This window comes from Berghia stephanieae, chromosome 2, assembly GCF_034508935.2.
Source record: "Berghia stephanieae isolate SIO BIC M18660-M18661 chromosome 2, UCSD_Bste_1.3, whole genome shotgun sequence".
Classification (NCBI taxonomy): Eukaryota; Metazoa; Mollusca; class Gastropoda; order Nudibranchia; family Aeolidiidae; genus Berghia; species Berghia stephanieae.
The window spans coordinates 66731824-66757966 of NC_088361.1; the positions used below are offsets into that span (position 1 = coordinate 66731824).

Genomic DNA, 26143 nt, shown 5'->3' on the forward strand with positions numbered 1-26143 from the left:
TGAATTACGCTCCAGCTAATTTTTGGAGCACAGGAAAGGGATGTCGATACATAGCACATTTCTTCCCTTCTTCCCTATTACTATCGATTTTATAGTTCCTTTATGCGGCATCGGATAGTGCTACTACTACTACTTTTGCTACCGCTACTACTATTACTACTACTACTACTACTACTACTACTACTACTACTACTACTACTACTACTACTACTACTACTACTACTACTACTACTACTACTACTACTACCACCAATATTTTAAAACTTAAACGTTATTACTTTTCTATCTGTCGAGTTGCCAGAACTGAACCCAACTAAAACTGGGTGAAAGTGAAAGAGGCACCAGGCGACTTCTGTTTTTGACTTCTATTTGACTTCTATTTGTCTTTATCTACTTGCCACTTACTTCTCCTACACAGACGCGACATACTACTACTACTACTACTACTACTACTACTACTACTGCAATGTCCGTTCCACATCCCGTGCGCACGCGCTGACGTGAATATCTTCACGACCTTCTGATGGATTTTAATGATAATTGGCTCGAACCAAGGAGGACTTTAGAATAGTTGTCCTTGGCTCGAACACAAGAATTATTAATGACATTAAGCCGATTTTTATTTTTTGCATCGGTTACAATACCATACTTTAGGATTTTTCCTCTACGGTATATAAAAAACGAAGGATCTGGGAGGAATGAACATTTAGATGTTTTACAATACAATATTATACACACTCAATTCTGTTACGAAAACGATCACTGAACTCACCCAAAGGCTTGACCAGGGGTTTACATTTCACGAGATTCATATGCATTACTCACTAACATTGACATCATGGGTTCAAAATGACACATCAAATTGTACACTTTGTACACACTTGACATAAACAATTGTTACAATTTAATAGTTGAAAGCCAGAGGCGTAGCTGCATGTTGTGATTTCTATTTTCATAAAAACTGATAGATATATGGATTAAACATGCACATTTATCACAAGGATTTTAATTTCTCCAGAGAGGCGAAGCGCGGAATTCTTTTTCATGGCATGCGTCAGATAGCAATATGGCTCACAACCAGGAACTCAGAGGGGAGAGGTCAAATTATTATTTTCTTGATGTCATCTATTATGCATCTCTTGTATTTGAAAACTGTACAAAACTTACATGAAATCTGGTGTTAAAGAAGTTTACATTCAGCGATATTTCACATTAATACATTCACCCCCCCCCCTCCTTTCCAACGAACATAGAACGAGTGGCGAACACGTAGCGTACTTGATGGGTGACCAGTGGGATTTTGTGACATGTCTTGTCCAACCTTTATGAGTTGTCTTGCTCGGCAGTTGGTCGGGTGTTATGTCTTTGTGAAAGGCAATTTCTTCTCGTCCTATCGGAGATGGGCGTAAACATTCGAGGATCCCCCTGTTTGTTTGATTAAAAAAAAACGGGCTGCTTGTATCGTCCAATGTATTATATTATATGGCCCTTATCCACTAGGGAAGAGATAAAGTATAAACGCTGTGAAGTACTAGATAAAGGCTATCTATTATTGAACTATTCCAAACAACCCAACATTATTTGCTAAGCTACGCCACTGAATGCAACTTTGTTATGATTATTTTCCCCACAGGAAAGAGAATCAACTATCAACACACCATTACTGTAAACATTTGAATGTTTGAGTCATATTTTATTGAGGACAATGAAAAGATCAAATGAATTCGGTATTGTGAGAAATGTTTGGTCAATCAGTATTCAAAATTCGTAATGCCACTTAAAATATAAGCCTTCATGCAAAAAATCACGACAGCACATTTCGTAACTTTGGAGGAATTTGCAATATTCCCTGCGCACAGGATTTGGAACGGACTATACTATTACCACTACTACTACAATTACTACTACTACCACAACAACAACAACTACTACTACTACTGCTATTACTAATACTACTACTACTACTACTACTACTACTACTACTATTACTATTAGTACTACTGCTGCTGCTGCTGCTACTACTACTACTCTTAGTACTACTGCTGCTGCTGCTACTACTACTACTACTACTACTACTACTACTACTACTTTTACTACTACTACTACTACTACTACTACTACTACTACTACTACTACTACTAATAATAATAATCATACTATCGGCAATATTATAGATATCGCTGGACTTGAGGAGACATGTTAAAATGGAGATCAATTTGCGTAACAGATTTTTGTCCTCTCATAGCTTATAAATTTTCAATAGTTCGCCTGGAGCATGAGGCTACTCTCACTCAACTGAAGGGAACAAAGAAAAATCGGCAGTCTGCAGCAAGTTCGGCACAAAGTTCGCAAAGCGAGTCACGCCACTGTGTTTCGTTTCGCTTCTCTCTCTATCTGTCTGTTTCTCTCTCTCGCTTAGCAAGTTCTATTTTTAGCTTTAGTCTCGTGATTACCCGAAAGCAAGCAGACGGGCTTCGTCGTTCAACTTCGGTGAAGCATTCCAGTCTCGTTTGTCAGGGGGACAGGACCCACGCTCACATCCTCCCTGCGAAAAAGTTTCTTTTTCATGAATTTTTACGGATTATTTATATTTCATCAGTCTGAAATTTTGGATTATATTTTGTGAGTTATATTTTGATGGATTGCAGCAATATATGGATATCATTTTCATTTTATAATTCATTTTACGCTGTCATGTTAATGCAGGAGTAAATTGGAATGGCGGCAAATGTTTTTAGGTCATACAAGGCAAACGAACACGCCCCGATGCCTAGGCAAGACGGAGTGTTTACCCGAGGCCTAAGAAGTGTGTTGTTGTCAGTCAGGGCATGGTGTGTAGTTTGTTCGCTCTTGCCAACGGGCATTGATAGCGGTGTGTGGATTTTTTTCTTCCAAATATCTGTATCAGTATCATGACAGTTTCTGACACTGTTCATGATGGCAATGGGAGGATATATTAGAGAGTCTGACATTGGAGATCGTCAGTCTGGAACTGGAACATTGATTTATATAATTAATAATAGCGATGTATTATTATTTATTTATTTTCAATGCATTTTAAAAATTGTTCACAATAATTTTGTTTGTTTATCAGTTTTTATCTGATCAAAATAATGATGATGTTTGAGTTTGATGTAGAAAGTAGATGCCATCCACCAACCGAGGAGATGTCATGTCACTTTTGATTCTTTGACTGACGGGATGTCTCTTAATTCCAACAAATTAACTCACTACTTTACCCTATCCCTCCTCTTACATTACACTCCTACACATTTGAAAGGATTTTGTTGGCTTTTTCATTGATTTGGACAATTATTAATTACTATAGGCATTTGTTGATGACAGTTCTTCTGCTCTGCGTTGAAGTTGAAGCCAACAATCTTAAAGTAAAGTCGTACAATGGTGCCGGCCGGGGGGGGGGGGGGGGGGGGGGGGGGGGGGGCTATCCTTTTACCACCCTGATCATGGCATTCATCACTAATAAGAATGTATTGATGGTGTTGTGTGTGTTGTAGCAATCAGTCTCCAGGGAGGGATTCCAGGGATGCGACGTGGACGCTTGTTATTTCTCATTGCTACATGTCCGATAGGCACTTTGATAAAATTTTCAAACTCAAAACATCTTAATTTCACCCAGTCAGGGGGATGGGACTTGAAAAAACATAAAATAAGATCCCTTATTCGTTTCTCTACGACATATGGTAATCGTTCCAGAGTTATTTTTTTTTTTTTCTGTTGAAAATTGTAGTCAATTTTACAGAGAGAATCTGTGATCTCACTGCTGCCTCAAAACCAGCATCTCGTGGCGATTGAGAAAGTTGGGGGTTTTTCAGTGAAAATGGCCCACTACTTATTGTGTTAAGTAATTTTGTTTCATTTTAAAGGTCGGAGAAAATAAACTTTATTTCCGTATAAAACATTTTCAAGTATGGTAAGTATTGAAAAAAGTTAGGGTAAAATGAAAGTGGAAAAAAATATGAGATTTTGTCCTAAAAGGTGGGGTTGATGGTGGGAAAAATAAAGTAGTGAGCAAGTGTATCGATTTTAATGAAAATTTGGCTGAGATAGTCTTCTAATTGTCTATCGATGTATCAAGTATAATTAAAATGCCTATCCATAATTTAAAAAGTACTTATAATTCAAAAATATAATTTTTACTTTATTAGCTTTCTGAGAAATACAATCCGTAATTAAAAATGACATACACCGTTAGAAAGTTTATTTTGCTCCCTTTAAAATGATACAAAAATTAGCCTCATAGGTTCACAAATAACGCCATTGTGACCAAAATCGTAAAGGACCAAAAATAAAGTTCCAAAATACAGGTTTCACCTTACAGTGAGCCAATTGGCAACCACTGGACTGGAGTTATCAAAGTGCCTACCTGAGATGACCCTGGGCTATATAACACCTGCCAGATCATAACTGGTAGCTTGAACCAACTGCAGTTGCACCTCCCCACATTTGGAGAGCCACTGCTTCTAAAGCCCAGAAATTTAAATTGATCCAAGGCACCCCCTCCATGACCACAACCAAAGACACGTAGACTGAAGTCAAGAAAGAGCTTCATGATGGAAGAAAGCATCAACCCTGACCATGCAACTGTCGACAGACTTGCAACATGCAGGAAGTGGGACAATCATGCAAATGAAGCCTTTGAAGATCCCAGAGAAGAACTGCCCTACGGAACTGAGCTCCCCAATAATGAATGGGTAACAGTAACAGAGCAGGTCAAAACTTGGGAAAACAGCTAGAAGCATGAAAACGTTTTGGCTGGCTGAGACTAGCTTGTGTACATGTGGATGTCCAGAGCAGGTGATGGAGCACATCCTTAAAGAATGCCAGGACAGACCCATCTGCACTGATCATGATCTAAGAGTCTTTTCCCCAGATGCTGTGGAGTGTGTTCAGTGTTGGAGCAACAAGCTATAATGATGATGATTGTGGGCCTAGACCTCCAAACTTAGGAGTCATTGTCATAACTGTTCTGTCCAATTGGTGTGGTAGTGTAAATGAATTGCTTGAATTTGGATGTGAGAGAATTAAAGAAGAAAAAGTGATGATTGCAACGTTTGGTGTGACTTAGAATTGCTTTCCTTCAAGACTGAAACTTGACTTATGTTTTTATTTCTATAGCTATTCCATGAACATTTCGGCTTAATTTTTACTTTATAGAATGTTCAATATTTTAAAAAATTTCCGATCTCTCCCTCACCACACTTACTTACACCTTAGCTTCAAATATCCCTTCCTCTCTCTCATGTATCAACTTCTTTCTCATTCATTATGTTTTCTGTTAGTTTTATTCTTTCTCCCTTCATCTCATTCTATCTTCTCTTTGTTTGTCTCTTCCGCATCTCTGCTCTTCTCACCCATCATCCTTTGAAGTCAGTTTCCCCCCCCCCCCCCCCCACCCCCCTGTTATTATTTCTTGCACTGTTACTTAACTTCTCTCTCTCTCTCTCTCTCTCTCTCTCTCTCTCTCTCTCTCTCTCTCTTTCTCTTTCTCTCTCTCTCTCTCTCTCTCTCTCTCTCTCTCTCTCTCTCTCTCTCAATACTTTCCACCTTCCATACCCTAAAACTAGAACCCAATCAAGAAACCCATGACCTTTTTAACATTTGAAAATCATTTGTTATGAAGATTTTACTCACATCAAAATGCCTTTTAGCTCGTGCCCCACTCTCTTTCTCTTGTTAAAACCCTGACACTTACAAAAACACTTTCTCAATGCTTACATTTATATCTCCCTCTGGGCTCAGTTATAATTATACAATCTCCCCTCTCTTCTCCCTTCCTTTCATCGTTCCCTCCATTCATGCCTGCTTCTGTTGGTCATTTGTGAAGTTTTTCCTTACCCATATTTCCTTTTATCTTGAATTTTCCACCCTATTAGGTACTTTTTCTGTCTGGATATGTTCTAATCTCGCTCACTTTCTTTTAGTTTTAATTGTTCACTCTTTTTCCTTCTCACCCATAAATTATTTTTAGAAAACCCACAAAATCCAACAGACTTTTAAGTAATTGGAATGTTTTACCTCATTCTCTCTTATCCACCTATCTCCTCTCTTTTCTCTCTCTCTCTCCCTCTCTCTCTCTCTCTCTCTCTCTCTCTCTCTCTCTCTCTCTCTCCATCTATCTAACCTACTCACTTTTCTTTCTCCTGTCACTATCACAGAGATGTGTTTTGCTCCTCCCACTTGCTGTTTATCCACCACCTTCTCCCCCTTGGTCTCTTTTATAATCATAAGACTGATTATCTCCTCAGTCTTGATCTTTAAATCTGTCAATCACATAATAATTATATATTCCTCTCAGGATGGAAAAATGGAAAACCATTTCCAGAAATGTCAACTCCTGTTTTAACTGCTTGGTATCTTGGTTTCTGAATTTTAAGTTGAAATCTTTCATTTTGTTTTCCTTTTAATATATCATATTTTCCTTATATTAGCTTTTTTGGTTTAGCAGCTCTGTCTCATTCGTTCTATTTGAAGTCGGTTCATTTCACCTTCCATCATCACCTCTCTCTCTCTCTCTCTCTCTCTCTCTCTCTCTCTCTCTCTCTCTCTCTCTCTCTCTCTCTCTCTCTCTCTGTCTTGTTTGTCTTCTTCCCTCCTCCCCCTTTCTTGTTCACTCCCTCCTGCCCTTCATACCCTATCATTTCAATAAAAGTACGAGACGCAAGCATTTAACTTTACCTCATATTACATGCACACACACACACACACACTCTCTCTCTCTGTCTGTCTTGTCTGTCTTCCCTACTCCACCTCCTCTTCCAGTCCCTCACACCTCTCATACCCTACGTTTTGAAAGTAAGTTAAGAGAGACAAACATTTAACTGTACCTCATATTGCATTCTTGGTCTCTCTCTCTCTCTCTCTCTCTCTCTCTCTCTCTCTCTCTCTCTCTCTCTCTCTCTCTCTCTCAATCACTTTCACCATCTCCTTTTCTATAACCCCCCCCCCCCCTTATTAACTCTTGTTTTCTGTTCTTCTGGCTTTGAAACAATCTAATGGTGTTCAGTGTCTTGAAATGCCATGTGTCAATCACCAACGAAAGAAAGTATTCCCTGATTATCTACTAGTGGTACTACACAACCAAACTCTTCAACGGGTAGGCTCTGCAAAATATCTGTGTCAAACTGTCAGGAAATATGAAATGAAGAAGGCACATATCAAACATAACCTCAAAGGCAAATGAAATATGCACATTCATTTATCACAATCTTATAAGCTGTGCAACAAATACACCAGTGAAATGTTACTGTACCCTTACTGGACCAATTTTAGAATATGCCAATGTCATGTGGGACCCCAGCACCTCTAAAGTGTTTAGAAACGGACTTCTCTTTACTGCCTTGACACTCTTTAACTGCAATGAATGCATCAAGCAAAAATGTTCCTTAAAACTTTCCACCAAAATATTTGGTTGATTTACGGAAGAACATAGGTCTAGCGACTAGAAAAACACGGGGCCATATGAACACAATAATTCCACCATGCACAAGAACAAAATCCTATCTAAATTCAATATGTCCCTCTACAATTTAACTTTGGAGCAACCTCCCGAATGATATCGCAGAAATAATCCCCCACACTAGACATTCACAAGGATGATTCAATTCTACATCAGTGATAACGAACCCCCCTCCCCCCTAGTTTCTATGTATGTCATTTTGTGTGTCTACATTATTTATTTTCCTATAAAAAGGAGAGCAAGAAGATGAGGTATAATCAAACTGGATCGGTTCTCAACCAAATGGGACTACTTCAAAATAGCAGTGATGATCTACTTTGAATATTTCATGATTATTAAGAGTCTCGTTTTTCTTACGTGTGTATGTGTGTGCAGGCACACACTCTTGAATTCTGGGGGACACTCTACCATCAGTTGAATATCTAAAAACTCTCACCAGCACAAATGTGTGGCTGGCTGAGAAAACCTGGGAACATGAGCAAATTTCATAAATTGAGTCATGTATGCAGTGGTGTAGACCACATCTTTCCGACCATTTACCACTTAAATTTTTTTTCTGTCTATTAGATCCCAAGTTATGAATTTTTTTCAGAATAAAATTTGCTGCTATGTGAAACTATCTTCGACGATTTGGCTCATATCTCGAGTCGAATCTTGCAGCATCTTCTCGGGTGTTCTCAGCCAGCCTCACCAATATTGAGAAATGGTTTTATCTTTTTGAAAATAAATGATGTCAATGAAAAGTTGAAATATGTAAATTATTTTTTATGGTGCAACCATGTTCAGATCGAAATTTGTCCTCGACCTTTGGTTTAATGTCCTTTTCACCATCCCTTTCTTTGCAGTGATGTAATCTTAGCTCTAGGCCTGGTCCTCTGACCTACCATGGTGAGTGGATAGGTTGCTTTCTCTGTGTCTTCTATCTCCCCTTGTGTTTTCCCTTTCCAGACTCTCTGTCTTGGTTCTACTTTGAGATTGCTCGGCTGGGATTCTTAGCTGAGAGTGAAGAAGTCAAGTGTATAGAGTTCCTTTTTTTTTTTTTTTGGATTTTTTAGAGGGATTTTTTCCTGATTGTAAATCATCTCTCTATTGTGTGCGATTATAGTTTTTAGTCATGGGAGCCTATTCAAGGTGATGACTATATATGTCATCTTTCTTTATTCATCGTGGCAAGGATTACTCAGTTCAAGCTCTTTTATTTATTCCAATCCTTCCCTCGTCTCTCCCAATACATACTCTCTCATAGAGATATGTTCTCCTCTTTCTATCTTCAAACACATGAGTTTCTCTCTTCACACCCTCTCTCTCTCTCTCTCTCTCTCTCTCTCTCTCTCTCTCTCTCTCTCTCTCTCTCTCTCTCTCTCTGTTCTTCCCCTATCCCTCACTTCCTCCCACACTTTCAGCCCTTTTACGTTCATTTAATAGAGACAAAGAATTATTAGTCTGCAGCTTAAAATTCTTTGCAAATTGCCCCAACATCCTCGAATGTAATGTCTGATTAATAAATATGTTGCTTGCTTTTGGATTGCTGAAGGTGTCAGTTATTTTATAAGGACTACTTAGGCTTGTCAAATGCTATGAACAATTCGTAGAATAACTTATTTTTAGTTTGTTTTAACTGCAGAGTCATATTAGCTGCTTAAATTCTTTAAAACTTGCTGACATGGCTAGTTTTATGCCACAACACTTTTTTTCAATACTAAAAAGAGCTGTTGGAGACAAACTTATCATTTATAAAGTTTGGTAAATATATAGTGTCTAAATTATTATCCCCATGAGAACTGAAATTTCGAAACTTCATCTAGGCAAATCTGATAAAATTGAGGCCTGGTGGTCAAAAGTGTATTGTCCTGTGTTGTAGAAAAGATACCAGGTTATTAAATTTTATAAAAATTGAAGTAATTTAATTTTAATATCTTTTTCTTATGGTTTGAGTAAACGGCTTTGATAATAGTTAAATATTGCATTGGTATTGATATTTAATCATGTGCACCGATAATTTGACTGATGGACCGATAATGCCTACTTCTTTTTGGCAATCTTTTAATTTTTTTTTATGTAGAAGCATAATTTATTCTCAAATAATGCCATTTTACTTTTTGCCTTCATTCCCATTCCATAGCACAATATGATTCCTTCATTGTTATATTCTTGATATATTATTGTTTTAGTGCTTTCATTGTATTCTATCAATGACTTAGGTGTGAATTATATAACAGATGGATATTTCCAGCTTATTAGAGTGCTAAAAGTAGGTTAAGTCACGGGAAGTTAGTTTTGAAAAAGTGAGAGGTTCAGATTTGGACTTGGCTATATATAGAGTATACAAAAAATTGTAGTATTGAAATAGGGGACTTAGAGTATGTTTATCATGAACAAAATTGGTGGGTGAACCGAGGTGATTATGCTTCAGGTTTATCACTGATTATTAGCTATAAATCATGAAAATATGACTGAAGTACTTTTAGTACTGGGGTCTTCATTTAAAACCATTCATGTGCAAACGATAATGTGATACTTTCATATAAAACTTTCATGGATCTTTATAGTGGATGATTATGTCTTCAAATTTCCTAAAAGATGATCAAAGTTTTCTGCTGATAAGTTCATTTTTAAAACCTCGTCTCTCTGATTGAGCCGGAATTTAATAAATTACCTACAGTGCAACCTCGATATAACGACATCGTCTGATATAACGACATCGTCGGGACCGGGAAAATATAACGACATCGTCGGGACCGGGAAAACATGTCGTTATAGAGGGATGTCGTTACAGAGAGGTTTCCTATGTGTGTATATCAGGAGGTGTTTTGGGTCTTGTGTAGTGAATGTATACTTTTTCATTTTCCCTCTGTAGTTTTTCCGGGCTCAGGGCTGGGACCGGCAATGAATGGAGAGTGGACAAAGGATTTATAAACAGTCCAGTGTTGACCTGTCACAGGCATTCATTGGGTGAAAGGCGAGCCTTCTGATTGGTGAAAGGCGAGCCTTCTGATTGGTGAAAGGCTAGCCTTCTGATTGGTTGCGGTGTTGTACATATGTGACTATTGATTGGCTGAAAAAGAAGCGTTTTCATTGGCCACAATAACTAGCTCTGGGCTTATTACGAGTAGACAACATACATAGAATGGAAGATACCACTTGTAATAGTTACGAACAATTTCATGGTAGACAAACACCTTCAAGGTTTGTCGGACCAGAAATGTCGTTATACAGGGTTTTGCTGAAATGTACGTCGCTATAGAGGGGTTTTTATTACTAATGTTATATAGTAAAATAAAATGGGACCTGAGTACCATGTCGTTATACAGGGAATGTCGCTATAACGGATGTCGTTACATCGGGGTTGCACTGTAATATAATTTTTAAAGGAAAAATCTAAGTATATAAATTTAATAACTATTATTTGGTATAGCAAAAATATTGAATTGGTTTCCAAATGTTCATTTCAGAACTTTTTCTGACTGTTGGCAACACGACTTCCCGATGGTTCTTCTAATCAACGCCGCTGGAACATATGGATTTCAACCCTCTGGATTTATTGGCAGCAGCAGCACTTTCCGACAAGGAATCATCATCTGAATCTAAAGGATCAAGTAGTGAAAGAGTTTGTGTGTTGAGCCAAGGAAATAATTCTGAAAGCACTGATAATAAAGAAGATGCTGATGACAAATCTATTACTATGGGTAAAACAAAGAGTAACAGCCTAAAACAACCAGTTACCATAAACGATTTGAAACTTTTAAATGAAATGTCTCCACAGAAGATTTCATGGAGCCCTGAATCATTTTTGTCTTGTCTTGATAAACCCTCACTTGAACATGAAAGACTTATTATTGAGCAATTAAGTCCAACTTTTATCAAAGATATTGTAAAGTGTTCAAAGTTATGTGAGAATAAAGATGAAAAAGTTTATGTCAAAGAATCAGAAGAAGAAAAAGGGGTTAACGTGACAAAAGATGTGGATGCTCAGAATGAGTTGAACACCAAAGTTTCTTGTAAAAATACAAAAGTAGAAGATGCAACTTCTTTCCAGGGTAATTCACCTTGTTTGAATTCCTGTAAAGAAAATAGTGATGGACCCTTAGATGTTAAGGATTTAAAAAAGGAAGGGATCATCACTCCAGTAAAAGTAGAAACATTCTCTGGAGAGTATGATGAACACAAAACTATTCCATCTAAAGATGTAAAGGTGGAGGAGGCGGAAAGTGGTGGCCAAAGTGATACAGATACTGCTGAGACTAGCGACAGTAAAACAAATGTTGATGAATTGCCTGAAATGAGCTGTCAGGACCTTGTTTCACTTGACCACCCATACTGCCTTATTCCTGGACAACTGCTAAGAATGCCATCTGTGGATATGTTAGATGAGGACATTGATGTTTGTTCTGATAGCAGTCCTCTGACTGAGGACTCGGAGCAGCGATCCAGAAACTTCTCTCTTGATTGTAATTATTTGAAGACTGGAATATTGGAAGGAAAATCCATTGGCACACCACAATTGCTCCAAGATGTAGACCATCCACATATTAATTATAAACTTAATTCCAACTCCCCTCACAAGTCGGTAGAATCCACGGCTTTGAGGTTATCTAAAACTGCAGACTCTTCTGCTTTCAAGCAAGTCTCTGTTTTGTCTCCTGAAAGACCAGGGCCTAGCTATGGAAAATTCAAAATTGGAACTTTTGCTTCTTTTAGTTCTAGTAATTTGGAGTTGGAAAAATATCTGAGAGGACTTGATTCTCCGCCAAATAAAAAACTAGATTTAGACCATGATCGTTCCAGCAAAGCACTGCATTCACCCATATATTCAACTTCAGTTCAACCTCTCCTGCAGTCACCTACTCTTGACTGGGACAGATCAGAGGCTGGGTCAGAAACTCATGATGATAGCTCAGATGCTCGAACTCCTCATCGTTTAAGTCCTGATTTTACCACAGAAAGGATTGGTGAATGGTCTCATCCTATGTATCATGATCATGACTATTGTGCTAAAGCACAGCAGAAACCAGTCCCAGATGATATTGTCAAGTTGCCATTAGCAAAACGAAAATATACAAAGCGTAAGAATAAGTTGGACATCATTAATCATGAAAAAATTATGAAAGCCAAATATTTGAAAAAAGAGCTTCTCAAAGACTCATTTCCCAGATCAACACCCAGCCCTTTACCCCCAGAACCAACCATTTCTTCAGCAACTGATCTCAATAAAACAAATCCTGTGGGACGACCGAGGAAGAGAACTATTGAAAAATCAGTTGAAGAAGAAATTGACCCAGAAACTGGTGCCAAGATGAAAATCACAGGCAAATTCCAAGACCAGTATGTTTATTACCTCTCTAAGTCTAAAACAACTAGCAGACGACGTCAAACTCCGACCCTCCCTCTCCATTCGGATAAGATCATTGTACCTGCACCCAAACCAGGTGATATCATTGTTCCACATCTTACTGATGCTGATATCGAGGTTGTCCGTACAAAAGGGCGGAGTGCGTTAAACATTCCTGAACGTCCTCATATGCCCAGTGTTCCTTTATCTGCATTTGTTTCCCCTAAATCATCAGTTCCATCGTCATTGCCCATCAGCCAGTCAGCTGAACCCATTTCAGATGTGGATAGTCACATTGTCAGTACCATTCTTAGTATGGAAAATGACAATCTTGCATCTCCTTCCTCATCACAATCACAAGACTTTTCACAAAATTCAGACATTTATAACAGTCAACCTTCTATCACAAATGACTCTAATATTTCTTCAGAAGAACAAGTATTAAATTACCTTCTTAGTGTTGTTAAAGAAGAAGAACCTTCTTTGCTTCAAAGTTCCTCCAGTTTGTTTCCCCCATTACCTTCAGATCCATTGTACAGTAAAGCCAGTCATTTAACAGATACAGAGCTTGGAACTCACAATAACAAAATAGAGGAAGTTCATTCAGAAATTCTTTCGTCGCACTCACCACTTGATAGTCATGGTTTTGAAAATTCTGTTATCAAGTCAGAAGTTGGGGATAGCGGCAATTTGCCAGATGACTTTTCATCACTCATTGCCCATTCTCAGCATACATCTGTATCACTAGGTTCTCAAGAATTGATAAACTCCCAGAGTTCTTTGAAAAGTGAATTTAGCTCTGATCTCAGTTCATTAGGTACACCTGGTCTTACACCTTCAGGTTTGAGGCTCACCTCCATTGAAAAAACCCTAGACTATCTGGGAGTCAAGGATGGGGAAATTAGATTGGAAAACACGCCTAAAGTTTCTTCCACAGATTTAACCGCCCACTTGGCTGTACCTAATTCCACAATAGCTGCTGATGATGACACACCTTGGATAGTCACGGTTACTTTATATTTCAATGATGTCCCTGCCATCATGATTGTCAACGAGCCTTATATTCGTCTCGTGGATATTCACAAACAAATTTTGCCTGCAAAAGACACTGGTATCTTGAAAAAACGGTGCCAACTTTTGAATATCCCAGTTTTAAATTGTACAGAAATGCATCGCTATTTTCTCGTTCAGTATGGAAAAGCTTACAACTCAAAAAGCACTCTAATCATTTCCAAAGAGCAAGCAACTGAGCTTGTGAAATACTACGCAACACCTCAACCTAGACTGGGTCGTTCAGAGGAATCTCATATTCGGAGAAATAGCTGTGGAGTATCGAGTGATGGAAGTAACATGTCACCAGTACCTTCAGAGGTTTTTTCAGCTATTCCCACCAAGAAACGTGGATGTAGTAATAAGACTACCAAGAAAGGATCAACTGTTTCAGAGTAAGTATTGAATATGATACTTTTAAAAAAATAAATTTTGTGAAAATTATTAAGTACTTTCTTTTTAGACGTTGACTTAAACTTAAATAAAAATATTTTAAAAATAGGAAGTAGGAATTTGTATTGATACGTTAATATAAAATTGCATTTTAATCAGGAAGAAAGGTGTGAGCGATGTCAGAAAGCTAGTGAAATTAGGGCTATTTTACTCAGAAATGAAATACATACTGCACAGCTATTCCAATGCATTTTAAACTAATAATTCACTGGGAAGATACAAGCTTATTTATTTATTTTTTTTCCCCAATGTAGCACTTAAATAGTTTTGTTTGTTGTCTGTTTCCGCTTTGCCACAGACTTGAAAAATGGAACTGGTGTCTCTTTTTCTGAATCAAGTGGGGTTAATTTTCTATCAAACTTGACATAACAGATAAGCACTTTCTGGCCATTGAGCAGAAACAGTAATTTAATGTATGACTGGGCCAAGTTGCACTGTTGTTTCTTCTTTTATAGTGAAAAATATTTATATATGAATTCATATATATATATATTATATTATAATGTTTTATTTATGAATGTTTCTGCCCACATTTTTGTTTACCATCCCCCACCACTTTTATCTCATCCTCCTTTCCCTTTCTGCCATCTCTCTCTCTCTCTCTCTCTCTCTCTCTCTCTCTCTCTCTCTCTCTCTCTCTCTCTCTTTCTCTCTACTCTCTTTCTGTCTCTCTCTCTCTCTCTCTCTCTCTCTCTCTCTCTCTCTCTCTCTCTCTCAATAAGTGGTCTTTTGTTGTTCATTCATTAAAAAAAAAAAGGGGCAGTCAAGGGGCCATTGAAGCTTGGGTTTATTCTGTTTCAGTATTTTGAATATAATGTGGTAACAATTGGTTTACTCTCCTTTGAATAAGCTGCAAGTTTGTCATCGCAAATCAAAATCATATTTAACAAATCGAGCTAATCAAGCCTCAGTCACTTTTGGACAGACACGGAGCTGTCAACTGTACGCCAAAACAGCATATTCGCTTTTTTCCACCTTTGTCAGATTGCATTCTTTTTCTCTCAGTCTACGTTTTTTGGTGTTTTTTTTTTTTAAAATATGGGAGAATCAGATCAACAGTTTAATATAAGATATTACATTTTATTCTGTCTTTCTTCAGGTTCCTAGACATACTCCATGCTTCCTATCTATTTAATTTAACAATTGTTGTTTGATAAGTTTTAAGTGGTTTGATTACATTATGTCTTAATTCCATTTTCTTAAGCCTTTGAAAATTTTGATCCACACAAACTTAAGTATGTGTATATTTCCACAATTACCCATAGACTTGGAGTCAGAGGACTGGAGTGTTTCTTTTTCTTTTCTTTTTTTTTAAATAAGGAATCTTACACTTTTTCTCGTATTGAGGTTGGCCACACTGCAGATAGAGGGGTTGGTTGGGGAGGGGGGACGTTGTCAGATCCGGCCCTTTTGCTTTTGAGGCAAGTGCTCTACCACTGAACTATTGTGACACACACCCCTTCTCCTTTACATATAGTAATAATTGCATTTGTTATTGGCTCATCAAGTTACAGGAAATGTGACACGCACAGCTCGTGTGTAGATATATAAATACTGTGCTGGCTCTTGGCCAACAGTAACGTTAGGAGTGCTTGGCAACGTGCCCTCTATTATTATTGTGCTTGTTCGTTTGGAATCAATAACAACATCAAGTCTCTCTCTCTCTCTCTCTCTCTCTCTCTCTCTCTCTCTCTCTCTCTCTCTCTCTCTCTCTCTCTTCTAACTACATACTATTCATATCTGGTTTTTGTTTTGGTGGTTGAAGGGGTATTGAACTCAGTTGTTTAAGTTTAAAGAGCTGTTTGGAATGCTTCTTAAATTGTTTCCTTACTATTCGTTGTTGTTGCTGGTTTTGTTTGTTTAAAGTTTTTCTCTTTTTTTTTCTGTCTTATTTAATTAATTTATTTTTGTGTGACCCTGCTGCTTTTATCTTTAATTAGGTACTCAAGTGTATTTCGTGAGCTGAAATTTAATAGAGGGGACGGGGTTGCGAATATGCTTCGGGGGGAAGGGGGATGGGTGTCTATTTGATATTGTAGAGTAGAGTACAGTATGAAGTATGATCGTTTCAGTAAATTTGACTTTTTTTTTCTTCTCTTCAATTTGTACATTTAAATTCAGATGCTCTGTACATCTGGTATTGTGACATTGCTATTTAAAATATGTGTGTGTGGTATTTAGCCTATAATTTGAAAGCCACATGGCCAATTTGGTTAGAAGTATAAAAGAAGGTACGATAAAAGAATGAGGGGAGGGGGGTATTTTATGTTTATTTTTTTTCAGTCTTTAGCTTTCTTAAATCTGTCTGGGTTTTTGTCTTTGTGTGTGTGCATTGTATTTGCTTTTGTCCATTTTTGTATTACCAAGAAATTATCTAGTGATATTTGCAGAAACAAATGGGTGTGTAAATACAACAGCTTTGGTTACAATCCAAGATTACAGTATGAAATCCACTGTCTTACGAATTTGGTAGATGAGCCTATTTTCAATCTTCAAGCAGCAGCATCGTATGGTTTTACTTGTATAAGCATTCTGTTTGTGGACACAGGCGGAGAAAACACTACTTTATACTCTATTGAAGCTTTTGATGGTCTTTGTGGCTGGTTCTTTTCAGGTTAAATGTTGTATGTTCCACTTTTTGTGGAACGATATTTGTTTAATGGATTTTGCACCTTGGTTGTTTGCAGCCCAATGACTTTTTGCAAGCTGAAAGTCTTTAGCTTTACTCCAACATTCTGACCATAGGAGAATAATAACTAATTTCATTTTTCAAAAATAGAAATAAATCTGTCCTCTTTACTATTCGATCATAATATATGTCAAGAGTCCAGATCTGCCAACTGTCCCTGATTGTCCGGGACAGTCCCGGATTTCAATTGATTTTGGGGAGAAAAAAAATTAAAGATAAGATTTTTTTTTCTTGGGCATCGGACTAATAAAATGACAAGGCTTTATCAAGTTCAAGCCCTGTATTGAGGAACAGGTGAATGTCACAGTCACACTGGTGATATACATGATGTATGGGTATTGGTAGTCAGTTTTTGCCTTTCAAGTACCCCACATCAACTTAGCGAGGCTCTTCTGATCAAGTCTCTGGGGTGCTTTAACCCATGTGGAGCGCAAACACAAGACGTTCAAATTAAATTAAATCCCCCCATCCCCATCCAAACACCAATTCAATCCTCTTTGACCACTAGATACCCTTTTTCAATACCAGACCATTTCATCTCAAAGATTCAACCACCACACAACTCTCCCATTCCAATCACTCCCAAGGGACTCCTTTATTTCTTATTATTTTGCTACCACTACCACAACCTCTACTACTACTGCTACTACTACTACTACTGCTACTACTACTACTACTACTACTACTACTACTACTACTACTACTAATACTACTACTACTACTACTACTACTACTACTACTACTACTACTACTACTACTACTAGTACTACTACTATCATTGCTCCTACTATCACTTCTACTACTATCACTGCTGCTGCTGCCGTTACTACTACCACCACCACCACCACTGTATATAGACATCTTTTGACATCTTGTTACTTCTTCTTCTACTTTTTCTTTTCTTCTTTTTTTCTCCAATTTTTCGATTGCCTGTTATTTCCGAGCAACATATATACCGTAACTATACAAATTTTTAGTTAAGTTATATGTGTTCTGTTTGCTTAGGTCGTCATTGGGGTGCAATCGCAGTAGGGTTTTCCTGATTCCATATGCCAAAGGTTGGCAGGTCTGAAAGTCCTTCATATTCTGCCCATTTATACACCTTGATTAAAACATATTTCTATTTCTATCTGTCTGCAGAATTGCTTTACCCCAGAGTGGTGTTACTGGAGATGTGAAAATGCCTGTGATGGTATCTGAACAAGGAGCAGCTGGTGTTAATAAGCGCACTCGTCATAAGAAAGTCAATTATTTGGAAATGTTGAAGGGGGAAGAGAAGGAGAAACCGTCTGATGATTCAATACTACAAACAATTGAATCAGTATTAAAGTCATCATCAGACCATACAACTGTTCACAATCCCAAAACTTCGAAAGATAAATACTCTGTAAATAGTAAATCTCGTTCCAAGAAAAATAAACTTGGTAAAAGTCACAGCTTGGAGAAGGGAAACAAAGAAAAGTCAAATCATAAGAGGAAGTCTTTGGAATCTAAAAAGAAAGTTAAGGTTAGTGGTAAACTTCTGAAATCCTCCAAAACAAAGGGCAGCACGTCAACTCCAAAACTTGGGAAAAAACATGAAAAGTTGCCCAAGAAAAAGGTTGAACCTTGTTCAGACATTAATACACTGTGTGTTGAAGAAAATTTGAACAAATCAAATAAATTCAAACCTCTAAAGCTCAAAGTGAACAGTCTTCTGAATTTCTCATCACAGCGTAGACAATCATCAACACCTTCATCAGCTTCTTCGGCATCATTTCCTTCTAAAAAGGGTTTATTTTCCCGCAGCAATTCTACCTCTTCTGTCGTAGCAGAACAACGCCCAATGCGAGTGTTAGCAGTAGCTCATCAGGCTGCTCTTTCCAATGAGGAAGGCGATTCACATCTCCCATCACAACCTGCAGATATTCATCTCGACCTGTTCACTAAATCTAGCTCAGCTTGTGTTCGTTGTCATACATGTAGTCAGTTTCTATCCGTTCCCCACTTTATGAAGCATCACCATGTTCCAATGGATAATGAATGGCTTGCCACTGAGGCAGCTCATCGTATTTTAGTTCCTCGCAACAAAGAAAATATTTCAGACGAAGAAAGGAGGTTATGGGAAGAGTTTCACAGCTTGCAGGAAGCCATTGGAGGTTTTGGGGAGGCTGATGATGATTCAGATTCAGATGGAGATTCAGATGCAGATTCCGATTTTGAAGGGAATGATGATCAGAGTTGTTTGGAGACTTCAGGAGCATCTTCGTATTTGAGCATGGATACACCTCATTGCTTGGATATCTCTTATGAATCTCAAATGGCAGCGAGTCATTCTTCATCACACCACACTAGTAAAACAGACAAGTGTGAGGACAACGGTCATAATTCACAACATAATGCAAAACCCAATGCACAAAATACATCCATGGCAAGTACAACACATGAAAATGTTACAAATTCATCAGATAATAATGTGACAGCATCTGAACAATTCTCTAAAAGCCAACAACAACCAGTTTCTTCTTTGCCAACATCTCTACCAAATAAATTGGATTCTCTTAATCACAGTCATGATTCAACATTGTCAAATGTTCGAACCAGTTCACGCCGACGAAAGTCAAAGCAGTTATTTTCTATTGAGAATTATTGTACCTCTCCCACCAAGAAAGGTACTGAGGAAGATGGAGCTTCGTTCTCGTCATCCATTTCATGAACTCATTGGATTTTATTATCCTTGTTGTTCTGTAGTTCCCAACACCTGGGTTGTGTTATTTCAGCCCTAGAATATATTTTGTTGTTATTTTAAATTTCTTTGTTGATGGATTATATTGCTGAGATATACCTTCTTTTCAAGTTCACGTGACTGCAGTCCTCAATTCCATGTTATATAATGTTATATATAGTGGGATGATGGTCTTTTTTTTGTTGTTGTTGTAGAAAAGGAGTTTATGGAGGTGATTACAAACCAATGGTTTTGTATGACCTGCCTATATCATATGGTATAATTATGTAATTATAATCTGCATGATTTTAATTGTTACTCAGTTATTTGAAGAAAAAAAACCAACTGACTTTTTCTTTTCAATCATTGAGCATTTGGAAGAGTTATTTTGGATTCTGGACTAATAATTAATTGTTCAGAAAACAAATTTAACTTTATGATTACAATTTTCATTTTATTTTTGGTAATAGAAGGACAAAAATGATAATAATAAAAAAAGGAAAATTTTTTAAAAAAATATTGGTAGATAAATACATCTTTGGTAATAAACCTTTTGATTCATGGTGATTATCATAGAGAGGGCATTGTTCATATTCCATTCTAACTGTAATGTTATTAGAGGGTGCATGTTATTTTCTTACTGTTTCTTTACAGATAATAACCTATAGATAATAACTTTCCTTACATAAACCAGACACTTAACATTTTGATTTGTTGAATGATGTCATATACATCCTGTAGACTTGACGTTCTGTAACGGACCTTTTAAAAAAAATTGGTGTGAAAGTAGAGGGGGCAGCAACTTATTCAGATAATTTTCTTGTCAGCAAGATTCCTGTTTGGTAGCAGATTTTAGGAGCATAGTGAGTTTGTGCACCAATCACTTTTTTGGTAGACTGGAAAATGCTCTTCATTTTATAATAACAGACATTTTCTCAAGGTCATTAAAATGACTGATGAGAACACTTGTTCATTAAATCTTATATTTTAATGTTTCTCTTGGTTCCTGATAATAATTGTTGTTATTTCGACAACAGCCTAAGTAGCCATAGTTTTTTTAGAAGCCCCAAAATTAGCTGTTTTTTTTTTTTTTTGGTCTGCAAATAGGACATACAATACACAAAGCCACAACAAGCACTCTATATCGCAAATGTGCATAAAACATCTTTATATTCATAATCCTGAATGATTTTCCAAGAGATTAGTAGCAAATTCTTATGCATATGACCTTTTATAACATCTTCCATTCTGAGAAATATCATGTGTACAAAATGTCATAAGCAGCGTTAACCTTTAAGAACTAAACGTAATGTGGGTGGGGTTTTTGATCTTCATTAGTGGGCAGGAAGGTCACTAACTGTGTCTTCTATACCCCAATATCTGTTTTCCAACTTGCTGTCTTCGTCTTGAACGAGATTACTTGGTTTTGTCCTTCTCCGGGTGGAGTCCTTGGCTGGAGGGAAACAATCAAATGCATTTTTATTGTTTTGGGAGATTATATTTTTTTTCATTGTAAATTATCTCTCTGTTATTGTTATATATTGTTATGTTTGTTGATTTGAATGTATAAGTATAATGTAAGCATTTGAGTGTATTCCTCTAAGATGGATCCTGTCCATGTGTCTGGGTGAGACTTAAGGTAATCTCAAACTAACACTGATAGTATGCTCTTGGAATCTACATCTGTTCTTTATTTGAACCAATTCCCCCTTGTCTTACTTTTCTTGTGTTTTTAATAGTAAATCTAGATTATTTTCTTTTTACTATCCCATTTTCTTTCCTTTTTACTGGGGCTGAAGTGATCTAAATGTATTGCGTGTGTCGTAGGGCCCTTAAGGGGATGGGCGGGTCCTGAAGGCGAAATTCTAAAATGTAATAAGTAGCTGACTTTTAGTGGTAATTTTAGGTTATGTACATCCTTATTAGAGGAAAAAAAATTGAAAACCTAAATTTCAGTTTTTGGTTACCATGGTAACGCCGCCATTTTGAAATTTGATACCCTATAATAAAGTAGTTTTCAAAATGCTAAGGCTTCGCCAAATGACAAGTTATTGACATTAAAATAGGTATACAAGTAGTATTTGAGCCATTCATTTGGGCTAAGCATCGGTTTTCTGATATCTACAATAGTATTATTTTTATTGATTTTCAAAGTTCATCAATTTTGAAACATCAAAAATTGCCCCTTTTTTGGACTTTTGACCCTCATTTACGCAAAATTTATAAAATAAATCTGAAATACAAATGCTCAGTGTTATGAAGCTAGTAATACTGTATGCACATGCGAAAAATTATTCAAAAATGTTTACAAATAAAGGAAGAGTAGCAAAATAAAGGTAGAAAAAGCACAAACAGAGAAAAACGCATTCAAAGTTTCAAGCACAGGAAACTCAGACAAGATCATGCATTCATGCGTCAAAATGACCCTGCTTGATGTGCAGGCCCTCCCTCTTCAGCCTCCTGTTCCTGCCTTGCCTTTTCTAGGCTTCACACACACACACACACACACACGTACGTACACACACACACACACACACTCTCTCTCTCTCTCTCTCTATCTATCTATCTATCTATCTATCTAAGCTATGAGCGGCTATATGGTCTTGTGGTATGACACTCGCTTTCGGATCGGAAGGTCCTGGTTTCGAGCCTGGTTCAGCGCATAGTTGAGTCCTTGGAAAAGACTATTTACTCCCGTTCTCTCACCGTATTCGGGTGTAAAATGAGTACTTAGCCGTCAACAGTGCTGTCGCTGTCGGAAAAATTGTAATATCGCCTTACAGGCGTCATGTGTTGTTCTACATTTTACGTGTTGCTGTCGGTCAGGGACCTTTGTAAAGCGTTTTGCGCACAGTTAGTGTATTTTGCGCTCTCTCTCTCTCTCTCTCTCTCTCTCTCTCTCTCTCTCTCTCTCTCTCTCTCTCTCTCTCTCTCCCTCTCTTCGCTATCGTTCTCAAGTGCATAACAAACCTCTCGCTCATTCGTTTACAACCAATACTCAGTCTTGCTCGACAGTAACTCCATTCATTTCATTGAGAGACCTCAGCGCTTTTTCATTTTGCATCATGTTACGAAGGAGTGACAAATTCTATCTATAAAAATTCACAATAATATTACTGTTCCCATCTTGTTCGAGCTGCTGATTTTGCAAGTCGTACAATTCGAGTCTTTATAGGCATACTTGTTGCGTACGTGTCGGTACTTTTCACAAAACAAAACTTTTATGTCCCCGGGAAGAAGAAAAATCACACACAGAATAACAATGTTTACATGGGACGCATGCGAAGATGAGGTCAAAGCATGAACTTGACTCGCCCGCTAACCACTCAGAAAGCAGTATCAGGTCATGTTATCATCGACTATTTTGAACAGCCAATGAGAACAGCGCTAGCAAGGCAAAGGTCACAACAATTACTCACGATTTTACTACAATCAGTCAACCCCTCACAATTGGGTCAGAGAAGGGGTTTTTGGAAAGGCTCTTGACTAAATATAGAAAGACCGAAGACCTTGACAGTGGGCATTTCATATAGACCAAAAATAGACGAAACTATCGATACCAAACTTGCCTATTATTATCGATGTTTTATGCTCATATTGGCCTAATGTTTATATGGCTTTTTCGCTGTCAAGCCAGGCTGTAACATTATATTTACTGACCCCCTTGGACTTCAAGAGGTCAGTTTGGACCTAAACTGACCCATCTGAGAGTCAACAAACACATTTTCATGTAGCAAAGGTTTCAAACTATTCAAAAATAAAAAAATCTGAAAATCGATATTTTACTCGATTTTTGACAATCGAGGACCCGCCCATCCCCTTAAATACAAGTAAACAAACTAGGCGTAATCTTAATCTTGTCATGCGCATATAACATAATTTAAAAAAAAAAAGAAGATATTTACTAGTTGTTCAAGTTATTTACCTGTCAGCAAGATCAACTATAACTAGAGCTATAATTGTTATCAAGATGAAGGCACTTTATATCAATAAGAATCAATAGAGGCACTTAACTTCTCCTGATCAAGGTACATGCAATTACTGTTTCCCTTGGTATTATTCTGTCGCCATTCCTTCTTTACCCCAATTACACCTGTTGTCCCCTTCTATGTTTATGTGAACTTAAAATTTTTTTTTTTTTTAAAGAAAGACAAGAAAAGAGACTTGTAATTGTAAGGATTAAAATTTATTCTTCTGGGTGGGGTCTTTGACCTCCCACGGTGGGCAGGAGGTCACTTGCTTTGTCTTCTATTCCCCATTATCCATTTTCTGAATTGCTTTCTATCTTTGTCTTGGAATGGGATTGCTTGGATGTTGTCCAGGCCCGTTTATGAGTCATTTTCTGGCTGAGGAGGAAAGAGTCAAATGTGTGATGTTTTGGGAGGTGATATTTTCTTCCTTGTAAATGATGTCTCAGTTATGCGTTGTAATTTTTAAATTTACTTATTTTAATGGTTTGTAAACATTTGAATTTGAGTGTATTCCTTTTGATGGGATCCTGTGCTTGTTTCTGGATGAAACTTTTAGGTGAGCTCAAACTAAGTGCACTGATAGTATGTTCTTGGATTTTACATCTGTTCTCTATTTGTACTATTACCCTTTGTGTTACATTTTCTCGTGAGCTTTCAATTACAAATCTAGAGGTTTTTTTTTTGGGTTATCCCGTTCTCTTGTTCTCTTCCTTTTTACTGGTGCTGAAATGATCTAAATGTGTTGAAAGCGCTGTAAAGCCCTTAGAAACTAACTCAACAAATTATTCTTCACCATGGGGATCCTATTCTTTGCATGAATTGGACGAGGTTGGTTGTTCTTCCTCTCTAAGATTTACTCTTCAAACCGTTTTTATATTGGCTCTAACTTTTTGATCTAAAGATTTAGACCTAAGTGCACGGTTCCAGCCCATTCCCATTCCCATTGTGACATCAAACAATGTGTCATCAACTTATAGAAAACGTTGTATTAACTTAGGGGGTGGGGGTGATAATTAGCAACTTGCGGCTACTTGTATCACGACTGATATTTGATAAAAATTACACGGGTCCATGGAAAAATAATAAGCATGCTCAGTTTTTATGGAAATTTAGAAATTAATATAGTATATAAAGAACAAAGTAAGATTAAGATATATTTTTAAAAAAAATGTATATATATCATATCATCACAAATGAAGACTGGCACCTTAGCTAAAGACAACAAACACATTGAATCATTTTCAGATAAAAGTTTAAAAAATCATTATTCAAATGTGTTGTATCTGACTTTGACCAATAGCAATTCAATAGTATGTTACCAATTGTCTCAGAATGGTATTATGTCGGAGTGAACCTCATGCTAACAGTAGTTGAATTTTGAGCTTTAACCCCAGCATTTTAATTAAAATTAATGTCTTAACTTTTGTTTCTTAGATTTTAAAGCACTCCTATATTGTCTGGTCGTTTTGAATTTAACTTTAAACTCAATTTTCTTCATTTAGTCAATAACGATATAGTTTCATTTTGAGACAATGGGTTACATCTGTCCGTTTGGAATGTGTTGTTCCATGGTTTTATCATGTTCAATGCACTTCATAGCGATTTATTAATCTTTGGTAAAAAGTGCTGGTTTAATTCAGTGGTTTTTCTCATTTAACCATCAAAAGTAAAATAAAAAAAAAGAAACAAAAATTTGTGAAAGCGTGTTAGAGATGTAATTTTAAGATAACATTTTTCAATTTTATCACATACACACTATATTTCTTCCAACTCCCTCCCCCCCCCCCCCCCCCCCCACTAGATTTTTACTCGAGACTACGGCCCATTGCATGCAATTATTATGATATTGGAATATTTAATGTTCAAATTCTTTATTTTGACATTCTGGAATTCTTTCTCTCTTGATTTTTTTTTGTAAATGGTTTTTCTTTTTGTTATAGTTAATTGACTTTGGAATATACACACTTTATAGTACACATGAAGTAAAACGAAAATCCGAAGCAAAATAAGAATCCTGGCACATTTAAAGGAAGTTCTTACTTTATAAGTTTCAATTAAATTTTTATCTTGATTTTGTTTTGTAGCAAAACAATTGTTCATTGGATTATGTTAACCTTCTAGATATTGTTTCATCAACTTTGCTACTTGTTAATTGATTAACTTTAGTGGTTTTAAAAAATATGATAAAATTGATACAATATTTGCTGTAAAGTAAAGCCTGGAATTTATTAGATGTGGAATTAATATTAACTGGGATGGAGATTTAAAATCATTTTGCAGCCTTATTTGTCACCTGCTTGTGCTTTTTTGGATGATTTTCATAGGGATATGCCCTTTCCTCGATATCCGAATACTCGACACGTAGTAACTTTTAGTTTATGGTTCAACTTTTTCAAAATATTACAGCGATTTTGAAACAAATTGTAAAAGATTGAACTCTCTAAAAAGTTACCTGATTTGGACCATTTTC

At 36.9% G+C, this 26143-nt stretch overlaps 1 protein-coding gene across 1 annotated transcript; it reads left to right on the plus strand.

The window, feature by feature from the left end:
• The first annotated feature begins 2445 nt into the window (after nucleotides 1-2445).
• Nucleotides 2446-22004, plus strand: LOC144965373 (uncharacterized). Its single transcript, XM_078900638.1, has 3 exons — nucleotides 2446-2622; nucleotides 10930-14251; nucleotides 18139-22004. The coding sequence occupies exons 2-3, from the start codon at nucleotides 10995-10997 to the stop codon at nucleotides 19691-19693; spliced, it is 4812 nt and encodes a 1603-aa protein (XP_078756764.1). The 5' UTR covers nucleotides 2446-2622; nucleotides 10930-10994; the 3' UTR covers nucleotides 19694-22004.
• Nucleotides 22005-26143: the final 4139 nt, after the last annotated feature.